The sequence below is a fragment of the Crocodylus siamensis genome, chromosome 1, assembly GCF_052110815.1.
Source record: "Crocodylus siamensis isolate JL-2025a chromosome 1, ASM5211081v1, whole genome shotgun sequence".
Classification (NCBI taxonomy): domain Eukaryota; kingdom Metazoa; phylum Chordata; order Crocodylia; family Crocodylidae; genus Crocodylus; species Crocodylus siamensis.
This window is the reverse complement of record NC_143395.1, coordinates 317,688,809-317,715,224: the sequence shown is the minus strand read 5'-3', so window position 1 is coordinate 317,715,224 and position 26,416 is coordinate 317,688,809. Positions and strand designations below refer to the sequence as shown.

The 26,416-nt window shown below is 53.0% G+C and overlaps 1 protein-coding gene across 5 annotated transcripts; it reads right to left on the bottom strand.

Annotated features, from left to right (window-relative positions):
• Nucleotides 1–10,629: 10,629 nt before the first annotated feature.
• ZIC5 (Zic family zinc finger 5) lies at nucleotides 10,630–25,845 on the bottom strand. 5 transcript variants are annotated; one of them, XM_090022816.1, is made up of 5 exons: nucleotides 23,353–25,845; nucleotides 19,473–21,718; nucleotides 19,107–19,207; nucleotides 16,560–18,353; nucleotides 10,630–13,409 (listed from the first exon to the last, which is right to left on the bottom strand). In XM_090022816.1, the coding sequence occupies exons 4-5, from the start codon at nucleotides 18,232–18,234 to the stop codon at nucleotides 12,964–12,966; spliced, it is 2,121 nt and encodes a 706-aa protein (XP_089878942.1). In that variant the 5' UTR covers nucleotides 18,235–18,353; nucleotides 19,107–19,207; nucleotides 19,473–21,718; nucleotides 23,353–25,845; the 3' UTR covers nucleotides 10,630–12,963. The 5 variants fall into 5 exon arrangements, with proteins under 5 accessions (XP_089878942.1, XP_089878968.1, XP_089878948.1 ...); XM_090022842.1 differs by having other exon boundaries at nucleotides 23,667–25,845; XM_090022822.1 differs by lacking the exon at nucleotides 23,353–25,845 and having other exon boundaries at nucleotides 19,473–19,729; nucleotides 21,264–22,060.
• Between the last annotated feature and the right edge of the window lie 571 nt (nucleotides 25,846–26,416).

Here is a 26,416-nt window from a genome sequence, read left to right as displayed (position 1 = left end):
TGTGAGCCTAACAATAGACACTGAGGACACTGAAACAGCCGCAACAGACACGGAGGAAACAATGCCTATTTCCACAGAAACATACCCGAAACCCTGCCTAAATAAACCCTCTAGCTACAAATGCTGCTAAATCATCAGCTCTCCAACTGATCCACGTCTCCAAGAACTCGGGACATATGCTTCAAGATTTAGCTATGCCCTGGGAACTTGACGATGTGTGCAGTTTCCGTTTGGAAAGATCCCCCTTCGTTTCTGGGGCTATTTATTAATGGTTGTCCGCCCCGGCTCGTATTAGTGTTGGGGTCGGTCTATGCAGCCTTGAAATGTCGCCTGTGCTCCCCGCGGGGCGGGCTGTGCCCGCGGCGCGGGGGCGGCGGGGCCCTCGGGAAGGTGGGCCCGAGAACCGGCTGCATTTCTCCGACCTCCGCAGGACGCATCTGCCGCCCGGGCGCGGCCAGCTCGAGAGGACACATGCGAGTGGTGACAGTCGATGGGCACAGTCACACCCCGTGCAGCTTGGTCGGGGCTCGGGCGGGGGCACGGTCCGCGGACTGGTCCTGTGCCATGGAAGCACAAAGCCAAGGGCTGTCCCTGGAAAGGAGGCACTATTGGCAATGCTGCTAAAAACACCCGCTCTTTGCTGGCCCACGATCAGCAAACTTGAACTCAAAAGAGTTGGTTTAGTTTCATACTTCCTAAGTGCCGTTAAACAACGCCCCCCCCCCAAAAAAAAAAACTCGCTTTTTTTCTTCTTTTTTTTTTTCCACCTGGGCCTGTCCACAATCCCCGGGCTTTTTGACAGGATTGCAAAGGCGAAGTTTTCTGTCGGGGCGCAGAGTCTGCGTGTGCGTGGGCTCCGAGGCGTTGTGTCGGAGCGGGCAGGAAAGCGGCATTCATGTCCTTTCCCCTGCTCGTTTCCACGTGCTCCCTTGCGCCTGCAGTAACCGGGCGCGGAGACGATAAAGAGGTGCTGGGAGCCGCCTCCTCCCGGGACAGGGGCCAGAGGCAGCCCCGGCGCCGGGAGGCGCGCGGTGGGGTGCGGGGCAGCCGCTGGCCTCACCCGCGCGGGAGGAAAGGCGGCTCGCAAAGGGCAGCGCCACCTCCGCGCCCGCGACTTGCTCCTGCGCCCAGTTCAGAGGCTCCGCCGGAGTTTGCGGCGTGGGGGGTGGGCGTCCAGCACCGCCGGGGCCACCGCGCCCTCGGGTGCCGCTCACAAGGCACGAAAGCCCTCTCAGCCCCCTCCTCACATCGGGCAGCGGCTGGCCCCCGCGCCCCGCGTTTGAAGGAGCCCCTGCTGGCCCGGGCACGGCGCCCCGCAGCAAGCCCTGCGCGCCGGGCCCGGGGCGGCCGGGGAAGGGCAGCGCGGCTGGCTCGGCCCTCCCGCCGCCCGGAGATCCCGGGCACAGCCCGGCGGGGCGATGCTGCCGGCTGCACGCCCGCTAGCAGGTCCTGCGGGCCCGCTGCCTCGGGGCGCCTCACCTGGCTCATTGCTCGGGCTCGGGAGCTGTAGCGCGCGCAGCTCCCAGCCCCGGCCCGGCACACGGCACCTCAAGTGCTGCCCCGCGCTCGTCCCTTCGGGAGCATGGCTCGGCCCGTCCTGCAGTCGCCGGGCGCGGCTTGGACCGGGGCACCGAAATATGCGTTTCTCGCCTTAAAACACCACTGCGGTGCTTTTCTTTCACAGGCTGTCCAGCAACTCGAGTTGCATTGAGCTGCAGTAATCCCCTCCTCTGCTGCAGTTGTGCGCGTCCCTCGTTAATACCGCATTAAAGCAGCCCTAGCTACTGTCTTGCCACAAGAATGTCTGGGCCGGGCAGTCGCTGCCGTCGTGAAAAAAGGAAATTATATTTTAGCCGGGCTTTGAGTCCAGATTTGGTATTGCTGGGGCACTGAACCGAATGCTTTCCAAAAGAAGGGGGCTAAATCAGGGGACTGGGCTTCCTTTTTAGCCTTTCCCTTCCTAAGGTAAAAACAGAACATGACTTTGGGTCTCTTCTGATTTCAGTAACTTAGACTAGACATGAGAAGCGCACGATACAAGCCACATTTTGGCTCCGCTCAAAGCACATTGGGAAGCGGGGGGTGGGTGGGGATAAGACCAATTCTCCATCAAAAAGGAGGTGAAACGACAAAAACACGAGCCTGCACATAAAGCCCAAACCGCGTTTTCCACCCCTGTAAAGTTGGGTACACTGGTTTCAGTGTTTATTATTTTAGAGACAACCTTTTAACCATTACTCCTAAAAATCCTGGCATTTCAATTTGTCTTGGATTTTGATAATCACCTGATTGTGCATTGGGAAATAGTTTTGAAAACCTTCCCCACATTGAAATAGAGTGTAGTCATGCAAGTCTGTATTTGTACTGCTGTTTGTACTCGTGCGTGTGTGTATGTCTGTATATATATGTGTGTGGTGTGCGTGTGTGTTGGAGTGTGTGTATATCTACACACTTATTTCAACGTGCACATATGTATATGTATATGTGCATGTGTGTGTATAATATATACACATATACGTATACGTCGTAAGTCCGTATTTGTACCTATTTAAGGCGCACATATGTGTCTATGCATATATATAAACATATTTGTGTGTGTATGTGCATGTACATACACGTCCTTAATTTAAAGTGCACATATGTCTATGTGCATGTGTGTGCACACTATGTGCACATATATGTATAAGTCGTAAGTCTGTATTTGTACTTATGTTAAGGTGCATGTGTATGTGTGGTGTGTGAGCACCTTAACATAAGTACAAATATAGACTTATAAGACGTATGTATATGTATTTTTTAAACCGTATCAGTTTCCCTAGCAAAGAACACCGGGGCACTCCTGGGTTCCGTTCTAGTTTTCCTTCTCGAGCCGCTTGCTTGTCACCTGTATTTGAGGCCATGGAGTAGGATCTGGTTGGGATGCAGAAGGGAACAGCTTTGGGACATCATGCACTCAGGCGGTCACTTACACATGCCCCTCATGCAAGCAGGACAACGGAGCAGCTAGAGGAAGCGAGTGTCCCTGCATTTCCTCTGCGGTCCTAACGAATATGTTTCCGGGCTGCATATTTATAAAGCGATTAGACACAGGTCTGTCAAGTGTGAAATACAACCCCGTAGATAGCTGAACACCCAGCTCTTCGCCAGACAGGGCTTTAAAAGCCATTAGGTCAGAAATAAAGATAATGAACATTACATCATACGTCAGCGATTAAAAAAAATATATGTCCCCCGCTCGCTGCAATGTTTTGGGAAGGTCAGAGCCTCATTAACCTTGTCGATTTGAAGTAGCTAGGGGCTGGGCTCGGCAGCCCGGGGGGAAAAATGTATGTAAAGTTTAATGGTTTAAATATGGTCCGCACCAGAGGACGAGACCCGGGGATTCCCGAAGTGTCTGCGCCGGAGCTGAGAGAAGTGCCCCCCTGAGACGGCGGACACACGGCTGCGCCGGGGCTTAGCGATGGCTTAGCTGTGCCGGCGCGGCGCGGCCGGCTCTCCTCAGGGGCGCGCATGGCCGCAGGCAGGCGAGGAGCCTCCCCGCGCACGGCCGGCGCAGCCGCCCCCTTGCCGCGGCCGCAGGAAGCTCGGTGAGTTGCTGGAGCAGGGCCCGAGCCGGAGAAACGGCGCTAGGGGCGCAACAACAACCCCGCAACGCCCCCCGCGCACAGGTCCCCCACAAGCCCCCCACCCCATGACCCGCGCAGAGCCCCTCAGCGCCCCTCGCCCCGCACACAGCCCCCTCCCCGCGGCCCCAGCGCCGGGCCGGCCTCCCCCGGGGGGCTGCGGGGAGGGGGCGCGGAGCGGCGTTGCCAGGCCGCTGCTAGGCGAAGGGGGGCGCTGGTAGGCCCCGGGTTGAACCCAGGCCCCCCCCCCCGGCCCGCAGCCCCCGCAGGAGGCGGCCGCGGGGCCGCACGGGCGCAGGGGCCGGCTCATGCCTGCGCCCGGGCCCTCGCTGGCCCGAGCTAGCGGCGCTCCCGGCCCGCGCGCTTGCTCCCCCCGGGCCGGGATGAAGACGTAAAGATCAGAGCGGGCGAGTGACGGGCGGGGGATAGCAGGAGCCGCCCCCCACACACCCCACACACCCGAGTGGGGCCCGGGCTGCGGACGAGCCGAGGAGGATGCGGCCGTTCCGCTCCGCAGTGGATGCGGTGCCCCGGGCCGGGCGGTCCCGCCGGGACACGTCGGGGCCGGGAGCTGCAGTCCCGGCTGCGCCCCGCTCCCGCCCGCGGCCCCAGCCCCGCTCGCCGCGTACTCACTCGCTCGGCCCCGCAGCCCGCGGCCTCGCCAGCGGGCGCCTCCCGCAGCGGCCCGGCTCTAACTAGAGAGGGGGCGGCCTTGCTCTGCTCCGGCGAGGCGGCCCCCCCGCCCCCGCCCCACTCCGCCGAGACACTTAAGCTGGTGTGTGTGTGTGCCAGGTAGGTAGGGCGCGGGGGGTCTTGGCACGACGCCTGGACGGGGACGTGTGCCCAGTCCGACTTGAAGGGTTTGCCGGCTGAAAGGCCGCTCGGCTGCTCGCGGGGGGGGCGGGGGGCACAGACGTGTGTTTAAAAAAAGAGAGGGGGAAAGAAAAAAAGGAAAAGGAAAGAAGCGGCCGCCCGAGCTCCGCTCCCAGCCACGCTCCCCCGGCGGGGCACGAGCAGCGCAGCCCCGGCGGGGCGAAGGCGGCTCCGGGGCCACAGGCAGGTCCTCGAGCGGGGAGGCAGCACCCTGCGGGAGGGCCGATGGGCGGCTCGCCCCCAGACGTGCTCACACCCTGCCCTTCGCCCAGGTGTGTTTGGTTTTTGGATGGTTTTTGCCCGGAGTCGTCGCTTTCCAGCGTGCCCTGCGAGGAAGCTGCTCCTGCTGCCCCTCCATCTCCCCAGCCCTCCGCGCACACCTCCGCCTTCAGCTGGAGGCTGGCTCCTTTTAGAGGAAGCCCCACCTCGGTGCGTGCGCGGGTTTGCGCCGAGCTGGCAGTCCAGTAGCTGCAGGGTTTTAGAGGGCGCCTGGTAGAAACCACAATTTCCCCTCTCGCCCAGTGACCTCATCCCCGCTCACCCAATTTCCTAAACCCTCTGCAAAGCTTGCGGTAGGATCGCTCCTTACGTAAACAGGGGGGCGGGGGGGGGGGACAAACAAAAACACACCGGCTGTCTTTGTCCTCCAGTTATCCCGAATAATGCCCATTTGCTTTCGAGTCTCTGCTACCTCGAGCAACGCTGCCGCCTGCAATTTGCGCTTTGAGAAATACCGACAATCGCTCACAGCTTTCCTGTATAGCAGAAGCTTCGATTTTCTAAACGGGTATTTGAGACATACACTTACAGACACGCACGCACACAAACTGTCCACACACACCTGCAAATCTGTGTGCGCACGTGTATATATGCACACACAATGTGTATTTTTGTACATACCTGCATGTATGAGCCGTGTGTACACGTACTCACACGTGTATAGACGTGCATATATGTACATAGCCAAACTTAGCTTTATATCCTGCGTGCAATCTTTATTTTTGTACACACGTATGTATGAGGCGTGTGTACACGCACTCATACGTGTATAAACATACATGTGTACATAAACGTAGATTGATATGCTACATGCAATATGTATTTTGTACACACATATATGTATTAGCCAATAGCCATACGTACATGCACTCACGTGTATAAAAATGCATATGCACATAAACTTAGATTTATATCCTACGTGCAATATGCATTTTTTGTACACACGTGTATGAATAAGCTGTGTACCTACACTCACAGGAGTATAAGCATACATGTGTACATAAACGTAGATTTATATGTTACATGCAATATGTATTTTGTACCTACATGTACACACACTCGCACGTGTATAAATATACTTGTGTACATGAACAAATTGATTTATATGCTATGTGCAATATATATCTTTGTACACACATTTAAGTATTAGTTGTGTGTGCACTCACACGTGTATAAACATGAATATGTACATAAACTTAGATTTATATCCGACGTGTACGTACATACATGCCCCGATGTAAATCAGAACAGTAACCACAGCTAGATATAAAGTCTGCATTTATATCTCCATCCTTGTGTCAGAAGGGGCACACGGGCTTGCACATGGATAAATCCAGGGCTGGAACATTTAGACCACCGAAGGGCACGGGAAATTCTTTCCTGTTTGTTTTCACATCATTTCGGGAGGGATTTTTTTTTTTTTTTTTTTACGATTAATTTGAAACAAATGAAGCCCGCATGTCCCTTGTTTGCCAAACACGCTCTTGAAAATGTGCAAACACAGCCTTTCACTGCACAGCTCTGCACCCACTCCACCATTTGCTGCTGGTTGAATGCAGCTCAGGACCCAACGCCACCCGAGGCCCCCTCCTCTCCCCTCCTCCCCTTCGCCCCCAGCGCCCTCCCTAATATTCCTATAATACCAGTTGATTACTATATTCACGTTGTCCCTAATGTACGATACGGGTTTCTCTTCAGCTTCAAAATAAGAAGTGACACATGCACCGCTAAACCAACGTGTGAGGAAAGCTTTTGGTTCAGAGGGCTATTGACAAGAATCCTGCAAAGAGACAAAGCTGGAGTCTAGTGGAATCAGAAGCAGCCTTAATTAACACCATCTTAAATAGTCGAACAGGCACTGAAGACAAAGTTGAAGAAAGACTTTAAGGCTGAGTGCCCCTCGACAAGCTCTTTTTTTCTCGTGTCATTCAATATTTAATGCACTGTGCTTGTAATGCTACTACTGGTGCTCCTTTCTCAGCAAGTACATTATTTTTTCACGGTGCCCATAGCCAGGGAAAGCCCTTTAGGCAAAGAAAATCAAAATGTTTGTTGTTTTGGATGACTTATAACTCTTGTTTAACACAAGCACTTTCAAGAAAGTATAACAGGCGCAGCCTCTAAAGCAAACAACGAAAGCCTTGTGACAGCGTCCGACACAAAAAGCACATTGTGTTATGGACTATCCCTTTTCTCTGGTGCTAGATGGGTGCCTGTCTGAGACTGAACACCACGATGCCATTTTACTTTTGAACTATTGTTTTTGAGTTATGCCATGTGGTCAAAAGGAGAGAAGGGAGGTTGTTTCCAAGCTCATAAGACAAACGAGTTGCCTTTCATTGCACTACCCCGGCGCTCCTTTAAAACGAGGTTTAAATGTCACCTCCATGTTTTTAATGGACGCAGGGCTTCAGGGGCGACCCTTCAAAGCGCCTTCGTAATAAACGACCCTTATTAAATATGTCTCTGCCTGGGAAAATCACTTGGCAGGAAAGGGGGCTGGGGGTGGGGAGAGGAGCTGGCCGGGTCCCCGGCCGCATGCAGGGCCGGGCTGGAGGCAGAGGGTCCCATCTCCAGTGTGGGTTTTGCTGAGGCTGGGGACGGGTGTGCGTGCAGGGAGGGGGCTCGGGGGGAGTTGTATTACAACCTCCCTTTCCTCCCCCATCCCCAACCCCACTCCCCCGCACCCTTTGCCTCCTGCCCCAAAAGAAGAAGCTGAGTGAAAGGTTGGGGTGTTTTCCTCCTGACTTCTTTTTGTCCTTAGGAGAGTGGCGTCTGCAAGTCTGAGCTGGAAAGTTACTGATTTGCAGGCTGCATGTTAAGGCAGCCCATGTAAGTAATTTCTACGGGCATCCCAGCAAAGGAGAACAAATCGTTGACAAAGGAGAGCCCTTTCAATTCAGCAGCGTCGTTAGGGCAACCAAAAAGTATTCCTCCTATAATAAGTTCCACTTCAAAGGATTTCTCATTCAACGGTGACTGCCTCGCACTTTTATTAAGTCCGGGCTTTTTCACTTGGAGGAATCATCTGTTTGGTTATTTTTCATCGTGTTTATTTTTCACCATTCACACAGTACTTGTATTAAATAAACAAAGAACAATCGCTCTGCAAATAAAAGTGCTTAGGTGGAAGGAAAAAAGAGGGGAGGGGTGGAGGAGGAAGAAGAAGAGGAGCAAGAAGAAGAAGAACTGGAGCTTTCTCCCCTAGCATTTATTTATTTGTTTGTTTATTTGTTTGTTTATTTCCCTGCGTTGGCAGGGATGGCGAGGGTCCTACAAAGGGACGGGAGAGAGGCCAAAAATATGAGAGGCTCCTGATGAAGTGAAAATTGACTGAACTAACATGGCATGAAACTAAAGGTCAATGCAACTGTATCTTAATAGAGTGTCTCGAATCGAGGTGGACTGTTTTGAATGCAGCCTGCTTTGGCTGTGCTCATTGCCATAGCAATACTAACGCTCCATGTTGATGTACCATAAAAGCAGTAGTTTGAATTTCAAAGAACCTGCCTTTGAACTTCTCCCTGCCTGATTAGGCACTTGCGTTGTGTGTGAATATGTGGCGGTGAGTGTGTGTGTGTGTGCGTGTCGGTATATGATGTGTGTGTGCGTGTCTGTTTAAGGGCTCTGGAGCCAGGGGCAGAGATGGACAGCTAGGAAGAGAGGCTTTAGGAGCTTGTCTGAATGCGTATGGAAAGGATAACAGGACGGGGTCTGACTAAAACTCAAAAGGTGTGGATAGGTGTGTGTCTTTAGCCCGGGAGTACCTGAAATACTTACCTTGAAGGAACAGCCACGGGATTAAGCCTATTTACAACTTCTTGTCTTAATTTCTCGTGGAATACCACATGGAAAGACAACCTTTAAAACAAAGCCATATTCCTCCCAAAGCGTATCGATGTGGCGGCACACACGTACACACGTGCGTCCCTGCGTGCGTGCGTGCGTGCGTGTGTGTGTAAAACCTACCCTCAGTGCCAGGCTCGCCACTGCTCTGTACATGGCTCTCTAAGTCACCCCCTCCTCGAGTGCCTTGAAATGTAATTTCCCACACTTGAGAATGTCCTTAGTATGTTGGCGTTTGGTATCACAGCTTTACCCTTAAAAGATCTGAACGCAAATAAGAATGTGTGGTGAAATGTCTCACAGTTCCTAATACAAAGGTAGATGATTTAAACAGTGTTTGTTAGGAACACGTTTTGCCTAGAAAAGATGAAGTCTTTGATGATGGCCAACTTAGTGTCAATAAGTGGCTTTCTTTGAGACATATTCAGATGGGAACGTCTTGCTTGCCAATTGCCATAGAAATCTTAACACACCATGAAGATTGTCCAAGCGCCAAGCCTTCCGTTCTGGGCTAAATTACTTTGAAGTGGCGCAAGACGTGCACTGGTCAATTTTAACTCTATAGACTGGACAGAGAACACTAGGAGTGGGAGATTGTGCGTTTTAAAGCAGAAAATAAGAAGGGGAAACTTGTTTTATACACTCTATACAAGGTTCTGCTCATTGTCAGATATCTTTTATCTTTTATATTTCCCATGAATGATTCATGTCTTGGTGGCTTTGTGTTGCCCTCCTTTTCACAAGAAACTTCATTAGAGAGCTATAAGTTTTCCCATTGATTGGAGCCCTCATTTATGAGTGTTTTTCTGCTTCGTATGTTGGTTATTGTCATTTTGCTTGAAACAACTCTTTGCAACCTGTTTCACCTTTACTGCATTTAACAAAACTGACTTAAAAAAACACTATAACCTTTTGGTGAAACTGTTATTGACATTTTGACCAGTCATTTTCAAAGATTGGAAAAACACGTTTGAAATTCCTGGGCTAGCTTTATTTACCACCCCCCAAAAAAAAAAGGAGGGGGAGGGGGGCAGAGTAATCTTCAATAATGCTGATCTAACGATATTTTAATTTTATCTAAAATTATTTATAATAGATTTAACTGAGCTTTCATTCTTTGAAGAGACACTCATTAATATATAGATGCATACTTTATATTTTTATAAAGAATATTCTTATACACTTTGTATTTTTATTTATTCAGCTCCTAAAAACTTTTTTCCGTTTAGTGATCTCTTAATATTATGTATAACAAAATGAGATCAATTATATATTCACAAATAATTTGCTGGTACACTTTTAAACTAAAATATCATAATTGAACCATTCCATTGTCTGCATGAGTTTTGTGTCAAAAGAATGATAGAAAGGCTCAGCAAATTACTAAATAAATATTAATATTTTAACTGATTAGAGCTGACGGTGTTTGATTATTATTATTTTGAAGGGAGGAGTACCCACATAGTGTCTTTCTGTCTATTTATCCATCCATCCACCCACCCATCAGTCCATCCATCTATCTTATCTCTGCATGTAAAGATAATAGTATAATAGTAGAATGTCTTATTGTTTCATCATTAGAAGCCAAATCCTGTAATTCCTTTTGCTTTATTCACAGGATTAACCCGGCTGACTTCAATTGGAAACTACTCACGTAAGTAAAGACGACAAAAATGGACGGTAAAAATGGACCTATAAGATCAGCTCGTTCCATATATATGTATATATATACATATATATGGAATGAAAATAAAATCTAAATAACAAGGAAGAAACATTGTTTACGTTGTGGGGGCTGGGAAAAATAGTATCTCTACTGGAAAAAATAATTCTAACGTTTGTCTTACTGTTCTTCACCTTTATCCTATAATTTACCATTATCTATCTATCTATCTATCTATCCTCTACGTGAGTATGTCTGGTTTATACCTGTCTCTCATCTATCAGTAAAGAACATGCAATACATAAGAATAATATTTTTATTTATTTGCTTGATAACCATTTTTGTTTTTATGGTCCAGGTTTACAAAGATGAAGGCTTTCTATTTAGGAAGTATCATGTGTCATAAAATTTATGGGCAAGTGTGTGATCGTATGTGTGGCAAAGTACATAAAAATAGTAATATATCCCTTAATTTCATATTTTAAAAACCCTGTCATGTAGTAATGTATAGTGCAATCTATTGTTGGAAAATTGTATAAATTAAACAGTTCGTTATAAATCAGCAAGAAAAATATTTCTATTAAGATTACATTACATAAATTACCCTTAAAAAGTCCATAATAAAGTAATAATACTTCATTATTTTCTATTTATTAGAATGGGCTTTGAAAATGAATAAAAAACAAATCAAATAAATTTTAAAAAATTATTTTCTATTCAAGTTTTCTTGTTGTTTGTAAGGAATGTCTGTATCTTTATATTCACCATAACAATATGAAGACAACGTTTAAAGGCTTCCAGAGTGACAGCACCATGCACTGTACTATTAATATAATATCTCTATAAACTATATATATCATCACCACCACACTGCACAGAAAACATGCAGGAAGAGTCTGTTTTCACATTACATTGTTCATTCAAGTAAGCTGAAAAATATAATGTTCTTGTTTGTTTTTTCTTTTTTCTTTTTTTACAAACCATGGAATCATAAACAACAATCTATCACCAAAATTAATAATATAATTCTTTGGTGTGTTCTGTACTCTTCCAGAAAAGGATGATGTCCGAAAATAAATTAATTTAACTGTACAAAATAATAGCATTCACATACAAGTTATTAACAATGACAAGACTACATCAACCATTCACAGCACACAAAACAAATTTCTACAAACCCTGGGGGAGGGGAGACTACCGGTTTACGTATTCAGGGTCTCTGAGGATAAATTAGTGCTCTTTAGTTTATTTGTATGATGTTTATGATGGACTCACATTTTGCATGTGAAATGTGTCGTACCAACCGCAAATAAATTGACTAAGAGTTATTGTCGTAGTTCCTTGACCTTTTTCTTTAATAGCTTGACAGCTGTGCCAAAGGTCATGCACTCATCAATTTTTTTGCTCTAACTATGAACCTTTTAAATTTTAATATTTATGACAATTGTTTTCCTCTCTTAATGCAACTGAACACTACACGTGGTCGTTTGGATATTGCATTGGTTGTGGAAAAAATGAATACAAACATGATTTCAGATGTTGAAAAAATAAAGCCATTTAAACCGGGAATACACAATAGTAGAAAAAGAGTTTGAGTATTCTAAAATATCACCATTCAAAAAGTAGACATCACAACAGTGTCACAACTCCTCATTTTGATGGAATAATGGCGCTGAAGTCCGAAGCATTTTGACCTAACAACAGGCTACTACACACATGGTCTAGACATAGCAAGATGCAGGATCTTCTCTTTTAGACAAACTTTACAAAAAGGAGCTGAATTTTGTGTGCTTTAGAAAAAATATCACAGTATCGCAGTTGTCAAATAGCAGCAGTTTTTCTTTTATTTCCCGGTTGTGTTTCAGGACTCCTGATGACAGGACATGTTAAGAGAAATGCTGCATCTTTTCTTTTCTTTTCTTTTTTTCTTTTCTTTTTTTGTTTTGTTTTGTTTAAACCGTTTTCACATCGTGTAAAACTAAGGGATAAGGAAACAAGTCTGGGTATAAAATATCGGATTTGGCTGAAACCCAACGCTTCAGAACAGAAAGGAAAATTATCAGAGATTTGAACCTAAACAGAAGGGGGGGAAAAACCCTTTTTTTGGAGGTGTACCTTGTCCCCGATTGGTCGGAGATTGAGCAGGTGCTGGTTTACAATCAAGAGGCCATTGCGGAATTGGGGCCTACTCCGACTACAAAGAAGCCCCGGGAATGGGATCTAAAGGATTTAAGAGCCACTCCAGGCGTGGCTGAGGGCTCTGTCAGCCTGCACAACGCACGCCCTTCCGCTTCCCCTGTTGCAAGAGACCTATTGCATTGGCAGTGGCAGCGTATCATCTCGATGAACCGACCTGTCCACGGAGCTCCCTTGGCATCTTCCCCATACCTACAAACATGCAACTTGGTTCGCTGAGAGAGTCCAGCTGGGAATTATGATTATTATTCATAATAATATTATTATTTTTTCTTTAAAAAAGGTCCAAGTGTCTTAATTAAATTAGTTACCGCGTACAAACACCATAGGGTTTCATACAGTGAATAAATAGTGCCAGTGAAACCGGATGGCATCTTTATGCCATCCATTTATTTCAGGCCTTGAGTCACTACACTTCAGGAGAGTCGTGCAAGTACTCCCAGGTCAGAAACTTTGCTGTTGCTTCCCCCACCCCTCCCCCCTTTAATGGATAGTTCTTGTATCAGAGTTCCTATAAACCTCTTCATCTTCGGACTCAGAAGAGGACACATTGCTGGAAGGCGTGTGAAGGTTGTTAGGAGCCCCACTGGCCTGACAGACGTACCATTCGTTGAGGTTGGTGACCTGAGGGGAGAGATTGGCAGAGCGTCCCCTGGCTGAGTCCTGGACAGGGGAGAGCGGGGCACCTAGCGGGGTACCTGCAGATTGGTAACCGTGAGATCCGGGAGTCGGAGAAGGTGGCGGGGACTTGCAGTGGATCTTCATGTGCTTCCTCAAGGAGCTGGGGTGCGTGTAAGATTTATCGCAGCCTCTGACTTTGCAATAATACGGTTTGTCACTGGTGTGGACGTGGGAGTGTTTCTTTCTGTCACTGCTATTGGCAAACTTCCTGTCGCAGCCATCGAACTCGCATTTAAAAGGCTTCTCTCCTGCAATGGAAAACAAGAATCATTATCTTCTGGCCGTCTGCATTTACATTCCGGATCAGGACGAGAGGTAATTTGAGCAGCAGCAGCACCACCACCACCACTAAGCGGAACGTTTCACAGCTCCTAGAAAGCGCTGTCTCCATAGAGAAGCGCACTGCAAAGCGTTTCTTTGCTTTTCAGGAAGAGACCCGGGCCGTGGCTGGGAAAAATGATACCTGCCAAGAGTTCGAGCTGCATTCCTGTCACATGCGAAATAGTTTGCGAGCTGTAAAATGTTCATTGCGGTTTGCAAAAAGACAAGAGATCACATCAGAAAGCAGCGATTCTTTCTCTGCAGAAAATCCTCTCGCAGATATCTCTCTCTACACACATACATATCTATGTACACACAGGCACACACACACACACACAAACACACACACATATATATCTACACACACCCACACCCACACACACACACACACTTACACATTCACATACATAGATATACACAGAGATACAACATATATATGCATACAAACACACATACACACGCATATATATACACAGACATAGATATATACACATACACACATACATAATATATATGTATGTACATGTCTCACAGCATAACAAACATAACCGAGGCACTTAATAAACAACGAGAAACATCTGGATTCGCCTACTGATTGGCACTTCTTGCCCTTATTGGCACGCAGCAGTTTATAAATACAGGGAGAATCTTTGGTTTTCGGAAATAAAAACGACACCTGTTTAAACACACGGGCACAAAGCGGAGGATTTCACAGGCAGACGCCGGCTCTAGTCTGAGAATAAAACAGTAGCTTCCTACTCTCATTCACAACCCGCACGTTAGCGAGAAGAACAGCCTGTGTTAGCAAGCCACACTAATAATGAGAGCAGTGGGGCTGCTTTTGCGGTGTCTATTTACCTGAGGTTAATTCGTGTCTAAAAATCTATGGCAAATCATATTTTAATAGCTTCAGCATTGCTTAGCAGTTAAAGTGGTTGTGAATATCCCCCCTCAGCCCTTTGTGCCTAGCGTCCCTTTAAATCCTACCAGGTCTTGTAATACAGCACCCTTTGGTGCCTGTGTATTTGCTACATATTTGCTAGATAGCTGTGCTCCAGACAGTTTTTGCCCCGTAGTTGTTGCATCGGCGACGGGCAAATGCCTAGTACGGAGAGAGAGCGGCTGCGGGGAGAGACGCGCCGGGTCATTTTATTCCGGCTGGAACCACATTGCGAGCAGAGCAACTCTGCTTCAGCCGTCACAGCCCTGCAAAAGGAGGACGGGCACGGACCTCGTCCGCCCCAGCTAGATCATCTCAGCCAAAGCTCTGTCTAGCCGGGTCTTGAAAACCTTTTGCATTTTGCAGAGCAGTAAGGGCGCGGGCGGCGGATCCCCGCAAGCCTTCAGGCGCCTGTGGCAAAGGGGCATTGAAGCCGCTTCCTTCAATCCCGCTTTGCTTCCACGCGGTCACAAATGCCCCGGTCCCACGCGAGCGGCACCGCGGGGACCTGGCCACAGCCTCAGGCAGCTTCTGGCAGCGTGACTCGCCGCGGCGGCCGCTCCGCTCGGATCCCGCGCCCCTCCGAGCCCCGCGCCAAACAAACCCGCGCGCGCTTGTGTGCATGTGTGTGTGTGCATGTGTGACGTGGTGTGTGTGAGTGCGTGTGCGGGAGGGCTGTTTTTAGGAATCCCGGTGAGAAAACGCAGCTCCTGCGTTTGCGGCGGAGCAGCAGCGCCGTCCCGCCCCCCACCCCGCCCCGCCCCGCCCTGCGCCGAGCGGCGCCGCTGCTGAGCCGGAGGAGCTGCCTGGGGCCGGGGCCGGGGTCGGGCAGCGCCTGCTCGCGGCGGCGGCAGGAGCCGGGCGGAGCGTGGAGCGGGCTCCTGGCAGCGCCGCCGAGCCGGGAGCGCGCGCGGGCCGGACGTCACAGAGGGACTATGACGGAGCCCGCACGTCACAGCTTCGCCATGGTGCGCCTCCCCCCGCCCCGCGCCCCCCGCTGCCCGCGCCGGGACTGCGGCCGGCTCTCCTGGGACGGGCTGCTCGTGCCGCCCTGCCCCCGGCTCGGCCGGCAGGGCCCCCCCGGGCAGGGCGAGCCGCAGGGAGGGGCCTCCCCTCCGGGCGGGGCTGCAGGGAGCGCGGGGCCCCAGGCGCCCGCAGCCCGCACAGCCCCGCCGGCCAGAGGGACGTGGCTGCCCGGGCCGTCGTGCGGGGCCTGAGCCCTCCAGCCACCGCCTCCTCCTCCAGGAAACAAGGCGCGCCCCCGGGGACGGGACTTGGCGCAGCCTCCCTGCTCCTGCCAGGCGCGCCTGGGCCCGGGCGGCGCGGACTGCTGCCAAGGGTCCTCCTTCGAGCTGCGGCGGGAAACGTCCTTAAGGCCGCACACACCCCGGTATATAGATACACACACACACACACGCAGACCGGTATATAGGCGCGCGATAAAATGACCCCATACACACGGCCCCGGTATACAGGTATATCACACGCGCGATAGGATGAGTACAAAGACACACAGCCCGGTATATAGATGCCTGCATGCACACACACACACGGTGGGATGAAGCGACAAGCACAGATAGGATGAGCACACCCCCGCCCCCCCAGTATATAGGCGTGTGCACACCCCCACACACACCCCATGACCACACACAGCAGCGCCACCCCGCTCCCCGCGCCGCCCTCGCTGCCCCGCAGCCGACGCCCGCAGCGCGGAGCCCCAGCGCGGCCCCCGCAGTCACACAGCCCCGGCCCGGGGCAGCCCGCGCGGCGGGCCGTGCTGCTCTGCGTGCGGGGGGCGGCGCTGGAGAGGAATCCCGGCCCGTCACACCCCACGAGGGAGCGCGTGTAAGGGGGGGCTCCCTCTCGTCCTCCTCCGGGGCGGGGGGTGGGGGGCCCTCGGCCTCTCCCGCCGGGTGTCCGCTCCCGGGCCCGGGCCGGCAGCCTGCGCGCGTGTGCGTGTGTGTGTGCGCGCGTGTGTGTATGCGTGTGTCCCGCGTGCCGCCGGTTTACTTATTCATGAAGCAGTCACATGTGCGGCCGCGCAGCAGAGCAGCAAGGCGGGGAGGCGGTAGCGGGCCGAGAGGCAGGAAAGCGGCGCCCGGAGGCCGGGGCGCAGGGCAGAGCAGGGGGCACCCACCTGTATGAGTGCGCTTGTGGATCTTGAGGTTCTCGGAGCGGGCGAAGACCTTGCCGCAGCCGGGGAAGGGGCAGGGGAAGGGCTTCTCCCCCGTGTGCACGCGGATGTGGTTGATGAGCTTGTACTTGGCCTTGAAGGGCTTGCCCTCGCGGGGGCACTCCTCCCAGTAGCAGACGTGGCTGCTCTGCTCGGGCCCGCCGACGTGCTCCACCGTGACGTGGTTGACCAGCTCGTGCATGGTGCTGAAGGTCTTGGAGCAGGGCTTCCCGGCGCCCGGCGGCTGCTCGGGCTCCAGCCACTTGCAGATCAGCTCCTGCTTGATGGGCTGCCGCATGTAGCGCAGGAAGGCGCCGGCCGCCGCCGCCGCCGCGGCGCCGGGGTAGTGCGGGGGATGGTGGTGGCCGTGGTGGTGGTGGTGGTGGTGGTGGTGGTGGTGCCCGTGGGCGGCCGCCGCCGCTGCCGCCGCCGCCGCCGCCAGGCTCACGTTTAAGTTGACGGCGCCGTAGCCGTGCAGCGCGGCCGGGGCGTAGTGCTCGGCGCGGGGCCCGCCGTACAGCTCGGCCGCCGCCAGCCCCAGCCGCATCTGCCCGTTGAGCGGGTGCGGGGGCCCGGCCGGGGCGGCCTGGTCCTGCAGCGCCGGCGGGAAGAGCGCGCCGTCGGCGGGGCCGTAGGTGCCGGCGGAGGAGATGAAGACGCCGTGGGGGTGCGGGGCGTGCGGGGCCGGGTGCTGCGGCGAGCCGGCCGCGGAGTGCTGCTCGCCCAGGCCCGCGGGCAGCTGGTCCCGGCGGAGGCCGAAGTCCCGGGCGGAGCCGCTGGTGCCGGAGGAGCTGGAGCCGGCGGCGTAGGCCGGGGGGTAGCCGGGGCCGCTGTGCGCTGCGGGCGAGGCGAAGCCGGCGGCGGTCTGCGCCTCGGGGTGCGGCGGCAGAGGCTGCGAGGGGCTGAGCTTGAGCGCGCCGGCCTGGCCCAAGTGCTCGGGTCCGAAGGGGGTGAGGGCCGCGCCGGGGTCAGAGCCCAAGTCCGCGGGGTGGAGGTGGTGGGGGTGCACGTGCGGGCTCGCCAGCCCCGGGAAGCCTGTCATGCTCTGCTGAGGATGGGGCTGAGCCGCTGCCAAATCCGCTAATCTCAGGGCCGGGGTCCTCTTGCTCAAGGGGGGCTCCATGCCTGCACAGCCAGGCCCATGGAGGCTCGGCGGCGGGGTTTTCCCCCCTCTGCCCGCCTTCCCCAACATGTACGTGTTAAGCGGCTCTTTAACTTCTTTTGTCCTCGCTCCCAACTCCGCCATCCGCTCCCCGCTCTGTCCTCCAGCGATTGGCAGAGCGCTCGACCACATTTGAGCCGCGCAGTGGGGACCAGAGTTTGGAAATGGCACGGGTGGGATTGGAGGCAGCCGGATGATTGGCAGGGGCCCGGCCCGCGCGATTGGCTCCCTTTCAGGCCGGCGGCGCAGCGGGGATCCGCCCTCGCGCTCGCCTCCCCCGGCTCCTCGCCCGAAGTTGCACTTGCACAAAGTTGGCGCGGAGCCCGGCTGCGCCCAGCGCCGCGCCGCCCAACCCGGCCCGGCCGCCCCACCCCACCGCGCCTCCCCGGGCCGCGCCGCGGCCCCCGCCTGCTCCGGCGCCCCGCGCGGGTTTGGGGTCCCTGGCGGGGGGCAGTGTTGCAGGAAGCCGAGCGCCATGAAGCAGGAGAGGGTTGAGTCCCGGGGGACCGCGGAGCTCTGCCCCTTTCTTGGAGAGAAAATGGCACTGCTCGGGCCTGAGGAGAGGGCGGGGGCAGGCCGAGCCTGGGCTTGGAACCCTACAAAAAAAAATGTAAAAGAAAGAAAGAGAAAGGCACGTGGCACAGGTTAGGCACGAGCGTGGGGGAGGCTGCTCCGCTTGGCCTGGGCCAGGCCAACCCCCTGTCCTGGACCTGTCCTGGGGGAAGGAGCTGGGACCCCACCGGTCACTTCCATTTGTCAGCGCCCAGCCACCCCCACGCCCGTGCCTGGGAGGGAAGGCTGGGTCGGCCCTGCAATCTCCACTTGGCGGGGAATAAACCCTGGGCGTAAAACTTCGACATCCTTTTTCCTTTTTTTAAACAAAAATTGCCCGGGAGAGCCCCGCTACCAACGCGTCCTCGTCCACCCTTCAGGGCACTCGGGGTTTGGGCTGATCTCTTGTTCCCCCGCCCTGGGCTGGGGGCCACTAGCGAAGCCTGGCACAGGAAAGCTGTGCAAGCTCCGGGCTGCTGTCGACTTGTGCTTGGGAAACAGGTGCATTGACAGCCCCATAATATCCCTGCAACTTTCCGGTGGGTTGTACCGGGAGAGTGTTCTGTGCCTGGCACGGAAATGTGGCCAGCCTGCCAGGTCCTTGGGAATGGAAGCGAAGTTGTTACATTGTCTCTCTTTAGGTCATTCCCCCCGCCCCCCTTGATCCCTGCCCAAGGCGACGAAGGTCTCCTTGAAGCATGCAAAGGTGGCTCCTCCTGTCTTGGTAGGGAGCTGGCTGCGCGGAAAGTTTAGCTGAATTCTGCTGCAAACCATATTAAAAAAGGAATAAAAGTTACCTTACAAGCGCCGAGGTGTAAAGCCAGGAATCGCGGTTATTTAATGTCCCGGCGCTGGCCTTGGCATAAAGATGCTGTTTGCTCTCTCCAGTGCAGTGGCCCTGCGGAAGCAACGGGCATCGTTTTGATCGTTTACCATAGAAATAACAGAATCGAAAAATACTGCAAGGAAACTTCCAATCTGGCTCTGGGCGCGAGGAAGGAATACTCCTTTCTCACGCAAGCAGAGAGAAGTGAATCGGGGATCCCGTGAGCACTGGCAACAGAGTTCAAAGCATCCCTATCTAACCAGTCCTATTGAGAAAAAAAAAGTGATCGATTACCTAGTGTCTCGGGTCTGTTGTGATTATTTGCTCCCCCACACACCTGTTTTCTGAGAGCGTGCCGTGGCTATTCTGCGATTCTGCTTCAGGGCCAAATCCTGGCCTCCCTGCTCAGGGGGCACAGCCCCAGTGCAGCAAAGCCACGACTCATCGGGAAGAAGCAAGCAGGATCTGACCCGTGATCCCTTCCCAAAGGCAGGGGGATTGGCTTTAAATAGCACCACATCAGACTGGGGTTTTCTCAACACATTGGAGCTTTGTTCCAGCCAGAGACACCTGCACAAATGGGTTTCAGACCTCCTGCAAAAAAAAAAAAAAAGAGGGAAAACAAAACAAAACAAAGAACTAAAAAGGCTTCAGCACCTGCCCGAGCAGGGCTGCGGATTTTAGTCAGGTTATAAGGAAAAGACCAAAAATAAACAACCCCTTGCTTTTAAAAAGGGCTGCTTGATGTTTTTATTGCGCAGTAAAACTTTTTTTTCTCTTCAAAATAGCTTTTGACAAAAAAATTCTAAGCACTGTGTTTTATTGAATTACTGAGATTTAATGGTTTAATGGGTGAATGCGAGGAGGAGAAGCTGTAAACCTGAATAATAGCATCGCAGCTATGCGGTATCTGGTACACGCCTCCTTGTACAACTCTTGTTAAACGCAGCGTGATCTGTATCTGTCATGGATTTAATATGTCTTAATTCAAATATATCTCCCTGATCAATTTCTTTTTATGAGGACTGTAAAATAAAGAAAATATTTTATGGTTAAATAATAGACAGTTAAATGCGGATTGGCAAGAAGGATGCGATCACGTGGAAACGCGGCGGGCTCCGCGGTGGGTAGGGGAACGGCGGGATCTGCCCGGGTCCTTCCAGTTTGGACGATGGCATTTTTTAGAAAGCACTTCGGAATTGAACCCCATTCATTCTCCCCCCTCCAAGCCCCAGGACCATTCGGATGATTTCCTACGAGGCCTAAATACTCCTGAAGGTGCAGTCGGGGTGGTGCATTGTGCCCCTGCGCGCTCGCAATCCCGTAGGCATGCACACATGTGCACACGCACACACGTGAACACGTAGGGATGCACACACGCGCGCCTACTGCGATGAAAACCCATCTGGCCTCTGAGCCCCGGCTTTAGCCCTGAAGCCAAAAATCCTACCGAATGCTCGGGACTCTGCGACCGCTTGGGCCAGCAAAAACTAGGACCAAGCGAGGCGCATGGAGCAGTCGGTGAAAGGCCGTATGAAACGTGCCGAACCTCGAAACATCTGGGCTGTGGGAGGGGATCCGCTTCCAAATACATGAAGATAACGGCCTCCGCGATGGGGCCGGGGTGGCATCTTTTTGTGCCAGCCGTATTATGCAAATGTATGCTAATTACCCCGCGCACCACTTACAGACAATCGTCTGTAATGCGCGCCTTATTGATATTTAGGGGAAAGAGGGCGATATTTTATACCGTGCGCACAGGCTCCGGGGGAACCATTCAGATGAGAGGTAAATTAAAGCTTTCCTCAGCAAGACCTTCAAACCTGTTAGTACACCCTGGCTAGACGAGATTAGCAACACGCACTAATGCAATTAAATTGCGGGGGGGGTGGGGGGCAAACAAGTCAGCACCAGACACCCCCAGCAAGGCTCATCCCCGCCAGCGGTGCCAGGGGAGTGGTGCCAGCCCCAGGGTTTCCATCTCCCCAGCGGCTGAAGCCGAGGCGCAGCGAGCAGGGCACTCCTTGGCTGCATTCACATCTGGGTGCTGTGGGGAAGGGCAGTGCCGCTGGGCCGGGGTCGGGGCCGGGAAGGCGCCTCTGGGCCGCCACGCGTGCCTTGTGCCCACCTTTCTGCTCCTGCCAGGCCGGGCAGCGCGCGGGAGCGGCGGAAACTCTGCCTCCGGCTCTGCGCGCCCCCCTTGACCTCGGGGCTGGGGCACCAGCGGGTGCCAGACTCCTGGAGCAGCCTCGCCAGGGCTGAGCTGGGAGGGCCACCAGTGTCTGCAGCATGGACACCCCACGCCGCCCGGTCTGCGCCAGTGCACTCCAAACTGGCCCGCCTCGAGAGCAGCCCGCGGGGCAGCCCACTCGGAGCGAGTCCCCTGCGCGGGACGGGGCGGGTCCTCGCGTGCCCCAGGCGGGGGCCGGCACTGCCCGGGGCTGCGCGGCGGAGCCCCCCCCCGCCCCCGCAGGCTTTGCTGGGGTAGCACGAGGCAGAGCGGGGCAGGGGCGGCTTTGCCTCGGCCGGCTTTCCAGATGCAGCGTCATGTGTTCTTGCTTGAAGTGCGCGGAGCGCAGGCACCTAAGGGGAAAAAGGGAGAAAAAAAATATCACATCTCATCAAATCAAACCAGTCCATCGGAGTCCCGGGTCCTTGCTCCCCAAGCGGATCCGCAGCAGAGATTTTACACGTGAGGGGATTCCTCTAAGAGATAAACTGTAGCTTTCTGCTGCCTCTTTCCCTCCCCCCCCCATCTGCGAGGGAAGGCGAGAGCCTGTAGGAGGCTGAGGATCTCCCAGCGACTTTCTGCACGAAGCTGCAGCCGGCCAGTCCCGCGACTCAGGGCTGATGGGGAAAACCAGAGCGCGGCGCTCACTGAGGACCCGGGGGAGAGCTCCTTCCTGCCCAGCTTCACTTCTGCTCTGGCCACAAAGTTTCGAAGCAGTCATTCCTAGTGCACTCCCGCTTCATAAACGCCCCTAATAGGTCTCTAGGTGCACGTCCCACTCATTTATTTCCTAATATTGTAAAAATAAAATGAAATCAAATCAAATCAAATAAATTAAAACATAGGCCAATCGTGTTGAGCTGGTTCCCGTGCTGATGAAACGCTGTATTAACAAAAAAAAGGTGTATATTTTTTCTGTCTGTCTGAGCGTCAACATTTGAAGAAGCTGTTGAGATAAATCAAATAGTGACACTTTGACGGCTTTCCTTGTATAAGCAATATGGTTACCATATGGCATTGTTATTTATGAATGACAGCATAAATCGTATTACAAAGTCCATCGCAATAATAGTGCATTTTATTGGAAAGCTGCTCTGTTGGCACTAGGCTTTACGTGGCAACCTCCGTACGGGCAAGGGGCATCGGGAAAAATCACGCTTTTTCCTGACGGAGCTTCAGTGGGGTGGTTTTTATTTTTACAGTTATTAAAAATGTTGCTGCAGGAGGGGAAGTGTGGGGCTAGCGAAGAAGCGTGCAGCGCCGGGCAGCAGCACCATCAGGACTGCTAAGATATTATCCAGAGAGCCGCTTTTACGCGACTGATCCTTCCTTCATTCCTTTAAAAAAAATACACACGCGCCCTACCCTGTTTCACTCAATCACTGGCGAATGCATTTTTATATAGCAACCTTTTATAAGCACAACTGAGAGAACAATAAATTTTAATGGTATGAAAGAAAGGTGCGCCTTTGTAAGCTCCCCCGCCCATTGTGGTGGTTTTTAAAAAATGGCATTTAAAAAGTTACAGCTTTGGCTGAGATTTTCATGATTTCCCTTTTCTTTTACATTACACTCCTGTGAAACTCTGACAAAGAACTTTTGTTCCGAAGTGTGTTTTACAGAGGGAGGCTACAACACAACACATGTGGTCTTCACGGGTCATAGGTCGAACGGCCTAGAAGTGGCTAAGATCGGCAAAATCAAAGGTAACCTGCAACTTAATATCCTGTTGATGATCTTGTTGAATTTATGAGTGTCTGTGATACAGACAACGGGGCAAGTGATTCTGTTAAATTGCTCTGTTCTTTTCAGGTTAAACAGCCAGCATCCTCGCCCTCAGCCCAGCCCGCGCCCCTCTCTTCGCTCCAGAGGGAAACAAAGCTGGAATTTGGCAGAGAAAGCATGCATCGCATCTCCACTTTCAACCCCCCATCCCATTCCTCTCGTCCCAAAGATACATGCATCAAGATATAGTTTGTACACGTACGCATATCAATCCGGCTTCACGCCACCTTTCATTCCCCGCAGAAGGTCCATGGCAGTATTTTGCAATACCATCGGCGCACATTTCCGAGGCGAACAGAAACCTACTGACCAAACAACGATCAGGTGCCGGGTCCCTTCCAATACTCAGCTGTCCTCTGGAAAGCTGATGATCACCACCCCAAGGAGTGGGAGATGGTAAAAGACGAAGACGGTCTACGCAGTGAGAGGAAAAGCTCTGCCTCTCACCCCATCGGGATAAGCAGTCCGTAAGCACGAGAGGAGAGCTGGCTTAAAGAAAATTTCGGAACAACTTACAGGCAGGGAAAAAGCTCCCCAGCGAGGCTGCCGGGGGTGCTGCGGGCCTGGCAGTACTGCAGTGCGTGCACCTTCCAGAGACCTGTTGAAAAACTTATTTCACTAAAACACTTTACCACCGCGTTTGCCCGGCCGCTCTCTTCCTTCTAAAGAATGAGCTTAAGTCTGCATTTCTGGCAATGGCCCTGAAAGCGACTGCAGGGGTTTTTTCCCCTCTCTCTCTCTCGCTCGCTCTCTCGCTCTCTCCCCCTCTCTCTCTCTTTCCCTTTTCACCCTGTGACATGGGGAAAGGGGTTTTGCGGTTTGTAGAGAAATAAAGCACTTCTTAGAGGGGACGGCGACGTGACTTTGAACTTGGATCAGCTCCTCTGTTTCCTGCAGAGAGAGAAGAACTGGAGCCTTAAAGAATAGCAAAGAGCGTCCAGCCTGCGGGCTATCGGGCTGCAATGAACGAATTCCCTCCGAAGTGTCCCAAAGCAGCCTCCCGGAGCCAGCACGCAGAGCAGGGGGATCTGGGAATGGGGGAGAGGAAAGAAAGAAAGAGAGAGAGAGGAAGGAAGGAAGGAGGCAGGCTTTCTTGGAGACGTTAGCATTGTTTTTCCCCCCTCCATGCAATATGCTCAACACCGCATTTTTCTTGGAGGTGTTTGGGGCCTTTCCATTCTCAGAGGCAGGATCTTTCTTCAAACTCTTTGGCCGAGAAGTGGGGCTGAATAAGTAAGTGGCTAATTGTCTGGACGATTATTCAGCTATCTTGGAGGCTGCCGGGGTGGGAGACTGGAAGTGCCAAGCTGCGCTCCCTCTCTACCGCCCCAGCCGTGATTCGGGGGCACCCCTCCAGCCCTCCTTTCGGAGACGGGCTCGAGAAAAGGACAGCCCGTTTGCTCGCTGGCTGTGCCCGCAGGCTGCAGGGTCAGTTCAAGGACAGCGCACGCCCTGAATCTCCAGCCTGGAAAGACAACTTTGGGGAGCAAGCGCTGCTCGCCAGAAAGACAGGATCAAGTCACGGCTGGAGAGAGGAGGAAGAGACTTCAGCTGACGGAGGCGTCCCTCCGCATTCATTTGGCGTTTACCGTCCCCAGCGCTCAGTCCGGACTAGCAGGACTCCCTGTCTTCTGTGCATGAAACCCCGCGCCGGACAAAGAATTACGCACCTCCGATCTGCGTAGATTTCACCTTGTGAACTGGCATTTCATCTTATTGAGAGTGGGGGATCTCCATTTGAACAATCAGATCAGAGAGGGAAAAAAACTGTTGGCAAAATTACCTTTCCTGCACTTATCAATAGACGTCCTAATCCCTGTCTGTCTGTCTAGTAAATACTATAGATCTATGACCCAGTAAATATGTATATGAACACACAACCAAGCAGAGACCGACGCGAAGCCCGTTTGCCAGCCTGTCTCAATTCGGTGCAGGATGCACTGACGTGAGGAGTAAAAGGGATGTCGCGGGGAAAAAAATTTAGTCCGCCCCTTAAAATTATATATACACATACACACACACATATATCCACAGACTCCACTGTATTTTATTTTTCTTCTCTGGTAAGCACGAGCGTAAATGTAGGGGCGAAGACAGGCTGGTCAAGACCACAAATGTTATTTTTTCTATATATATATTATTATTAAGGGGGGGGAAGCCTTGTGTGCTACAGCCTGGCCCCAGACGAGTATTTTTCACCCACTACAGAACAAACCCAAGCAGGGGCCAGACGGGCATTGCCTGGAGGGGGAGGGGACGAGGACTTGCCTGCTCTGCCTGGATGTGTGCGGGTGGGATTGTGTTTATCCCTGCCCCCGAAGGACCCGCGTTTCAAAAAGCAGGACTTGTTGGTTTGTGAAAAAGGGAAAGAAACATTTTAAAAAAAGAAAAGAAAAGAAAAAGAAACAAGCCAATCCTGGCGCCTCTGCTTGCTCTGCTATGCACACCCACATGCAGATTGATTCCTCTACCCTGCACAAGTGGTTCAAAACACCCAGCAGCCGGGGCTATTATTCCTTCTATTCCCCCCAGATGGAGTCGCATCGTTAGCCCGACTTTGTCCGCTTTCCCTGGCTCTCCGGGGCTGGCTCCGGCCGAGGGCGAGGAGGCGAGTCCTCCGATCCCGCCCCCCCCAAAAAAAGATTGTTGGCGTTGGAAGCGCCGGGCTTTGTTTGTTTGCTTCCCGAGGAGGCGGCGAGTGGCCAAGCGCAGCCTGGCTCCGTGTGCCCCCCTGGCTCCAACCCCCCTGCTAAGGACCCCCCCCCCCACAAAATAATAATAATACTAGCCCCAGCCCCCGCCGTGCGTGCTGGAAGCCGAGCCCCAGCCTGGGTCGCGCTGCGCGGCGGCGGCAGCAGCCCCTCTCCGCCTGGCCGTGCGGCAGGGCTGGGGGCGGGGTGGCGATGGGGATGGCGACGGAGCTGGGGGCGGGGAAGCTGGAGCAGCTTCGCGGCCGCCGCCGCCGCCGCTGCTGGCCGGAGCCGGCGCGGGAGGGGGAGGCGGGAAGGAGCCCGGCAGGCGCGAGCCGCGATTAGCCGGGCCGGGGGACGCCTGGATTGATGGGGCCAGCCCGGCCAATGAGCGGGCGCCGGGAGAGTGACCGCGCTGCTGTTAAAGGGGGCGTTTGAAGAGGCGCTGCCAGTCCAGCCGGGGAGTGCGAGCGAGAGGCTGGGCGGAGCGGAGGGGGTGGGGAGCTGAGAAAAATAAAAGCGGCGGCAGCGGCGCCCCGAGATAAACCCCGGAGGAGACAGACAGACGGACTGACG